The sequence below is a fragment of the Morone saxatilis genome, unplaced genomic scaffold (genome assembly GCF_004916995.1).
Source record: "Morone saxatilis isolate NCDOM2014 unplaced genomic scaffold, NCSU_SB_2.0 Contig22, whole genome shotgun sequence".
Lineage (NCBI taxonomy): Eukaryota > Metazoa > Chordata > Actinopteri > Moronidae > Morone > Morone saxatilis.
Window position 1 is genome coordinate 4,955,015 of NW_023339785.1, and position 7,614 is coordinate 4,962,628.

General features: G+C 42.4%; 2 protein-coding genes across 3 annotated transcripts in view; one reads left to right on the forward strand and one right to left on the reverse strand.

Annotated features, from left to right (window-relative positions):
• Positions 1 to 2,354: 2,354 nt before the first annotated feature.
• Positions 2,355 to 5,174, reverse strand: bbs12 (Bardet-Biedl syndrome 12). Of its 2 annotated transcripts, none has more exons than XM_035669589.1 (2): positions 5,117 to 5,174; positions 2,355 to 4,788 (listed from the first exon to the last, which is right to left on the reverse strand). In XM_035669589.1, the coding sequence occupies exon 2, from the start codon at positions 4,773 to 4,775 to the stop codon at positions 2,886 to 2,888; it is 1,890 nt and encodes a 629-aa protein (XP_035525482.1). In that variant the 5' UTR covers positions 4,776 to 4,788; positions 5,117 to 5,174; the 3' UTR covers positions 2,355 to 2,885. The 2 variants fall into 2 exon arrangements, with proteins under 2 accessions (XP_035525482.1, XP_035525481.1); XM_035669588.1 differs by having other exon boundaries at positions 5,099 to 5,174.
• A 93-nt stretch (positions 5,175 to 5,267) lies between these two features.
• The window catches only part of cetn4 (centrin 4), a 3,919-nt gene continuing 1,572 nt past the window's right edge, over positions 5,268 to 7,614 (forward strand). Inside the window, exons 1-4 of the mRNA XM_035669590.1 lie at positions 5,268 to 5,399; positions 5,648 to 5,803; positions 5,889 to 6,017; positions 6,279 to 6,416. Of these exons, the coding sequence (XP_035525483.1) occupies positions 5,397 to 5,399; positions 5,648 to 5,803; positions 5,889 to 6,017; positions 6,279 to 6,416 (426 nt within the window). The 5' untranslated portion in view covers positions 5,268 to 5,396. The remainder of the gene's footprint in view (positions 5,400 to 5,647; positions 5,804 to 5,888; positions 6,018 to 6,278; positions 6,417 to 7,614) is intronic.

Genomic DNA, 7,614 nt, shown 5'->3' on the forward strand with positions numbered 1-7,614 from the left:
CAGAGCATTGTACTGACACCGATAGATTATTGATACACCTTCCACAGCCGGGTTTGAACAATTGACCTTTTCAATCACAGACTTACTCTTTAGGCGTATACTGTATACTTCTGTCTTCTTTGGAACATTTTGTTGATAGACCAGAAATTTTCAGAAAATTCCTGTCACTAAATTCCATGCTAAAAGTTTCCCTTTTTGCAAGATGTCAGTTTCCAGTAAGACAAAACAGCCAATGGACTAAAAAGAGGGCCTGTGAATGTTCGTCAAGGTCTTTCCAGTTAGGGTTTGTTTGATGTTGACCTATCACATTCAACAATGGCAAGGATGAATATTATATTAAGTATTATGGGCCTCAGTGATTTCAGCGTCCCCTGGTTGAAATGCTCCTTTAGAGGTCTTTTCAACCTGATTAATGCTGATGGATTGATGTTTTTTTTTCACTCCCATTGTCAATTACTGTATAATTGACTTATTATTGATTATTTGTAATGTTCATACAGTATGCTTATTCTAAGGCTGTAGTCAGTAGCACGATAAGGTAAAATATTTAGGACAGTGTAAGGAAAGAGGCAACTGCTTACCTGTTAGAGTAAAATGGGGGTTCTTCTTTACTCCAGAGTCTAGTGAACCAAATATACAGTAAATGCTCTATATGATGCATTGCCCAGTGTGGCAGCACTACTGCTGTTAGTAGATTGAATTCTGAAACAGCATCTGGAATAGAAGATCAGACCAAATCATCACAAATAACAATCATGGCCTTTAAATGGACAAAAACAATGCTAGAACAGGCAACCTACACTATTACACTATTACTCCATCAGCAAAAGTCGCTAGCTAAATGGAGTGATTAGACTAACAGTATATACTGCAACAGTAAACTGGTTGGTCTACAACATCAATAGTACAATAGTATGTGGCACAAACAAGATTTATGGTTTGCTTCTTTCTAAAAATAAATTAGTGACACATTCTAGTATGTATGTATGTATGTAAGAATGTAAGAATGTAAGTACCCGTTCCGTACCTCTTGCAATTTAAATTTTATGAATATCAGTTTAAATCCGACTTTTATTTTGAAGTATATATATATATATATATATATTTTATTTTTTTTATTTTTATGTAAAACATTTATTTTATATACACAAATCAAATATCTCAATATGCAAACAGGTTTTTTGTTGATTTGCCAGTTACTGAGACTACCTTTGAATATGGTGACACTGTCAAAGTGAAATGAACTGTCCATGCTGTCAGGTAGCACAAATATAACTGGATCATCTCACCCACCTCTTTAGGTTTTACATTTTTAAGGTAATGTATAAATTCTTGCTTGCATCAGTGAAAGGTAAACTTAGTAAAACGTGGACCCTCGGTCGCCCCGCTGCTGAGTGATGCCTGAGTCAAGGTTGTTATTGCTCCACCGTAAAAGCCTTTGTAACGTTTTTATTTTATTGAACTATTTTTAGAACGCGTCAAGAAGCTCTCTGACCTCACAGGAAATGGAAGGTCTCACGTGTCGATGCAACTAGCACCTCTGAAATACAATGCGAGCATAGGAAAAAGAGTACGCTTTACTTTCATGTCAACTGTCATTGTTTTGGGGTTTTTTATTTTTCCAAGTAGTAGACATTTCTCTTTGAAATAGTCATTTTCAGACTGGATTGAAGGTTTTCAAATCATATTCTTATATTTTTGTACACTGATCCAAAATGAGCCCAAATTCCAGGTTGAACCAACTTCAAGCATCCAGTGTTGAGAAATGCAAGGGTCAGAGCATAGTCGCTTGGTCATATTTCTGTGACCTTTCAATGATCATGTAGAAAGGAACATGTTAGAAGACAGAGTTTAGAGTTAGAGTTTCTCGAATTCAAACTAAAATCACCTTTGGATTTTGAATTACCTTTAGTTCACTTCTGAACTGTCCCTAATAAGACTTAACCAAAACCATTTACTCGCCCGGAGGCGTTCCTTCTCCATCAGCCGTTCCCTTTTAGACAGAGCAGGTCATAAAACCGCAGTTGGCAGGGGGAATGTCCAATGTGAACAGTGCTGGCCAGGCTGTACACACATAATGAAGCGTAGGCAAATATCATAACGGAAGTGTACCAAGACTAAAAATCATACTGGCAAACAAAATTCCTCCCATGCTCCACAAGAGGGAAATTTAATTGTGGTTTTGGACATGTACCATTGGTTTTCCTGGCTGAACAGAGCACGAAGACAAGGTGTGTGCAAGGCCACGTACAAGTAGTGTCAGCTAAGTCAGGCTTGGTTAATAATTCAAATAAACTGAACTTTAGGGGATTTCCTATGAGAATAGTGTGCAGCACCTTCAAGACAAAATATAATAACTAAGAGGAAAAGTTAAATAAAATAAAAATATGGAAATATATTACTACTGACCTTACACTGGATGTATGTTTTCTCAAGACACTGTTCTCGTCTTTCAATACCTGGAGGTCAGGATGGCAAAGGTTAAAGGGGCAATCAGATAAATATCTTTTAACACATTTCACCCCTCGTTTTGCTCCTTTCTTTGTTTTTTATCTTAATTTCATTCAGTGGATGTCTGAAATGAGAATATTTGCGAGTCTCACCCTTGCACTCCTTTAAGTAAACAGATTGTATTAATGTGAATCAGCTTGGATGAAAGAGTCAGACAGACTGCAGTGTCACACAATCATCTGTCTCCCCCAAGTGGTACCAAGTAGGTAGCATTGCTCCACTGAAAAGGAAAATTGGTCTTTAACTATGTACTGATGACAAAAACATGAGATATAAAAACACTTTATTCTTCTTTCACTTTGTACCAGTCATTAAAAACACATTTTAAAACACATTTTCGCAGTCAGTTAATTCCCCAAGATGCAGCATGAAGGTCATAACCGCATCAGAGTTCCCTGTGCACCTTCAGCTTTTTGCTCAATGCCTGTGATGACCTCTGCATCAGCCTGTAAGACCAGGAAAACCAGGTCTAAGGCTTTCCTCCACGCTTCCTGCTTCACACTCACATTATCATAGATTTTTACTGCTGCTGAGGAGACTGCACTATCTTCTTCACCCCCCAAGAAAAGTTGGGAGAACTTTGCAGCTAGACTCCCGTTACAGTCCTGCAGTTGTCGGCTCACGGCAGTCCAGGCTCGGACTTTTGAAAACCGCCCAGAGTTAACCATTACAGTGGATATGTAATCTATTAAGCCATCTGCCATGAGCTGCAACACTTCGCCCCTGTAAGGGTTAGCTGCTGCTCCTGCTGTGGTTTGCTGGACAGAGTCTCCATCCGTCTCTCTTTGGCGTTTGACATGGTGCTCTGCTTGCTTTCGAAGGTGATGAACACACAGCAGTTCTGTCACTCCAGCACCAGGCAGGAGGACCCGGTCTTTCAGCACGTGGTGTAAACGATAAGCGCATGCCCAAAACTGGTCCTCCAGCGCCTGCAGCTTGCCATGGACACCGCTTGAGAGGATCACTGTGACCAATTTGCTGTTCCCACCAGTGGAAATATTCACAGCTGTTGAAGGCTTCCTCCCATGGCTGCTGAGGTCCCTCCATACCGCAACTTTCACCCCAGCGCCCAGACAGCGCTGACTCAACTGTGAAGCATAGGTCACCGGAACAGCTCCCGTCGCATCACCGAACGCACTCAAAATGGAAGCCTTCACTTTTTCCACCACGAGCACATGATGTCTACAAAAGCGTTGAATCACTGTTTCACGAACGAGCCCACTGACTAGTATCAGGTTCACTTCCAGGTTCAGCAGAAGTGTCACAACCTTTTCCACCCACTCCTCCTCTTCACCTGAACTTGACAGATGCGAGCGGTCACTCACACGCTGTACGCCTGCTGGCCGATTAAAGCCAAGATGGCGATAGGTACGTGATAAATCTCCGTTAATTAGAGCAACCTTCAGGTGCTGTTCTTTTAAGCGATGTGCGACCGAAGCCTGTTCGGCAGACAAGAGAACAACGCAGCCTGGCAGAACACACGAGTGCTCCTCTGGTAAACCGGGTAGCACACAAGTCGCCACTTTGGTGACGTCAAACGTGGGACAGTTGAGGTCTTGCTGGTTATTTTTTGCCTGTATTCGGCTGGCTTCGACTGCTAAATTCATTGCATTGACGCACCCGTGACTCAATCCCTCAGCAATGTGTGCAATGTCAAGAAGCTTAGGCTCACGGGGTGGCGGCACTGTGGAGACATTTTCAGACGAGGCCTCCCAGAAATGTCTGCTGAGCTTTATTTTCCTTTGTCCACTGGTGTTTGTAGTCCTGAGACCAACTTTTGGTGTCCCTTGCAGGTAGCCGGATGCCTGTGAAGCCTCTGCAGTGTGTTTCTTTGATAGGTCAGGTCCTAAACTCTCAAGTCCCTCGGTTGAGACGCTGCTTTTCCTGCAAACATCCAAGCATAGATCCATCCCTTCAGACAGAGCGGAAATGATTTGTGCTACTGAAATGCCTCGGTGAAGGCACTCCAGAGCGACACGGCTCCACGCTCCTGCGAGAAACAGCAGGCATCCAGACCCCGTGTGATAGACCTTCTGGTGGGCTTCAATAGTCTCATAAACCAGCTGACCCACCGCGCAGGTCAGCTCCAGGTTCTCAAAGATGCGAAAACACGAGCACACAAGCGTCGACTCCCCGCTTGCGTCATCCTGGATGAACTTGTACTTTTTATTTGGGCCCAAAGAGGAATGTGTAACTCCTGCCAGCGCTGAGAGCTTCTGCAGCCCAACATGTTGTCGACGGTTTATAATTGTACTTCCCAGCATTACCTAAGGGTGCCTGAATAGTAGAAAGACATGACAAGTTTTATGTTTGTTCACCTGTCACCAAATGACTTCACACGACACACAATGACATGAACACTGTACAACGCAACATCAAGGGTCACTATGAGCTACAGCTCAACACACATGCAATTAGCCGATACAAGCTGCAGCTTTCAGGCTAGGCTAACAAGCTAATGTGTTAAGAATAAAATTACTTCTGAATTTTGCCCATAACGAGGCTAAAGGGAACTCAAAACGCAGGTGTATCTCCAAAAGGTGTTTCTGCAAAACAACGTGTATTAAGAGCAACGTTACAATGTTACCTTAAATTAATAACGTACGATAGTAACGTAGGATCTGTTGCCCTCAGCCCAACCGCACCGCTTCACTGTGCGCATGCGCCTTGTTTCTGGTTGCTTGGATACGAGCAACTCTCTCAACCATTGGCAGACTCGAGTATAACCCGCCCACTTCTCTTTGTAATTGGCTAATGTGGCCCGCGTCACGGTGTTTTCATGGTTTCTATTGGCTATTTTATCACGTCGTTAGAATACAGCCGTTGCTGCCCGTTTGTTGACATCCGACATCATTGAAGCTTCGCTGGTCGCATCATTCATTTAAATGGTAAGCCTTGATATAAATGTCTGTATGAAATGTACGCTGTGTAAACCTTTAGGATATCGACAGACGTGCTGTGAAAAGTTGGCACATAGTTAGATAAAGCGGTTTGTGTAAGGGGGTCTCGTGTAGCAGCATGGAAGCTAAAGTTAGCTAGCTAACGTTAGCATGATAGTAACAGTGGACTGAAACGTTGAATCATCTCCTGTGGGCTGCAACTGCTGAGCAGCTTGTGTTAATGTTTGTTTATTCAGGCTTCAAATTACCGCAAAACAACTCCTTCGGCTGCCCAAAGGAAAAAGCCAAGTCTCAAAGCCGACCTGTCTGAGGAGCAAAAGCAAGAAATTAAGGAGGCCTTTGACCTGTTTGACACAGATGGGACTGGAACAATAGACGTGAAGGAGCTGAAGGTTGGTTGATGGTTGGTTGGATAACATGTGGTTAAGTGTAGATTGACAGAAACCATGGAGACGGTGTGGTGTGTCTGTGCCACAGGTTGCCATGAGAGCTCTTGGGTTCGAACCGAAGAAAGAAGAAATCAAGAAAATGATTGCAGACATTGATAAAGAGAACTCGGGAGCGATTGACTTCAATGACTTCCTCAGTATGATGTCGCTGAAAATGGTGAGTGTAATACAGCTGTTGGCCCAAACCAAACTTCTTTCAGACCTTTTGTAAAGGTAGACCTGTGTATTTCATCTCATCACTTTTGGCTGCCAGTTGCTTTAAAACCAAGAAACCAGAAACAAATGTCCCGCAGGTCTTTTATGTTGAAATCCAATGTTTGAATAGTCACAGAAAAAGCATGGAGTTGATTGATAGAGTGTAAATAGAAGCTGCAATACATCAATGGTTATCCATTTGTCTTGTCTTCATTGTTGGTAGAGTGAAAAGGACTCCAAAGAAGAAATAATGAAGGCTTTTCGGCTGTTTGATGATGACTGCACAGGCTCAATCTCATTCAAAAATCTCAAGAGAGTGGCTAAGGAGCTGGGTGAAAACCTCACAGATGAAGAACTGCAGGTATTGTTGTCTCTCGTTCTTTACACGTACACTGGAGAACAATTTATGAACACTTGATTTTTTTCACAAATGTAATCTTCATTGCTCAACATTTGAAGGAATGTCTGTTATTTATATTTATATTTATATTTATATATATATACATATATACACCATGCTACTAGAACAGTGTTTTATAAAACAACCGAGCCACTTCAACAAAAAGAAACCTTTATTTTGCAGAAAACACAATGATCAAAATTGACTGTAGCATGGAGAAAGATTACAACTCAATTTTCTGAAGGTTACAACAGTCAACAATTAGTAGGAATGGTACAGGCCGTTGCTTTGAATGACTTCATGATTTTGGTCCTCTTCTTCCAGTCTGTTCCACAGTTCGGTGACTGTAGTGGGTTTCTTGGCCATCGTTTTCCAGAGGTTTTCTACTGGGTTTAGATTAACTCTGGGCTGGCCGTTTCATTAATGTGTTCAGTATCGGGGAAGTGCTTTACCCGTGTTGCTGTGTGACGGGGGGCTGAGTGGGTGATGAACGCAGGGAAGGAACCACATTGTCCCGAAACCATAACACTTCCTCTTCCACCTTTCACTGACTTCTTTACACACTTCCCCAGTTTGACCACAAACATAATGTTTCCCGTCGGACCTAAATTAACTTGCGTTCATCACTAAAGTGAACTTTGGACCAGTTGTCCTCTGTCCACACAACATGCTCCTCAGCAAAGGTTCGTCTAGCCGTTTGCTTCTTTCTGCCAACGACCGGTTTGGTCTTGATGCTCTTAAACATCAAGACACTGTTTGACGAGACAGATCCTTACACTGTTCAGTGCTCAACTTGCATTTGTCTTCCGTGGACGACCAGTCTTCTTGGGGGACTTGAATCATTTAGTGACGTTGTAAAGATGCAATATTGTAGAAATGACAGATTTGGAACGAGCAGCTTCTCTTGCTGTGGCTGATAGGGTCATCCCTTTGGCCTTCATCTGGACAACCTGCTGCCGGAGGTTTGTCACTTTAAAACAGCTCGCCATCTTACAAAGTCAGTGAAAACGAGAGAGTTAGGCTGCCAATTAAACAGGGTTTGTCAGATAATTAAGGAAGTTAGCACCAGGTGGCTGATTAACACCAATAACTGGGAGGTAACTGAAAGTGTTATTTTTCAAATATCTCATTTGTTTTTTTTTATACTGTGCTTCAGAAC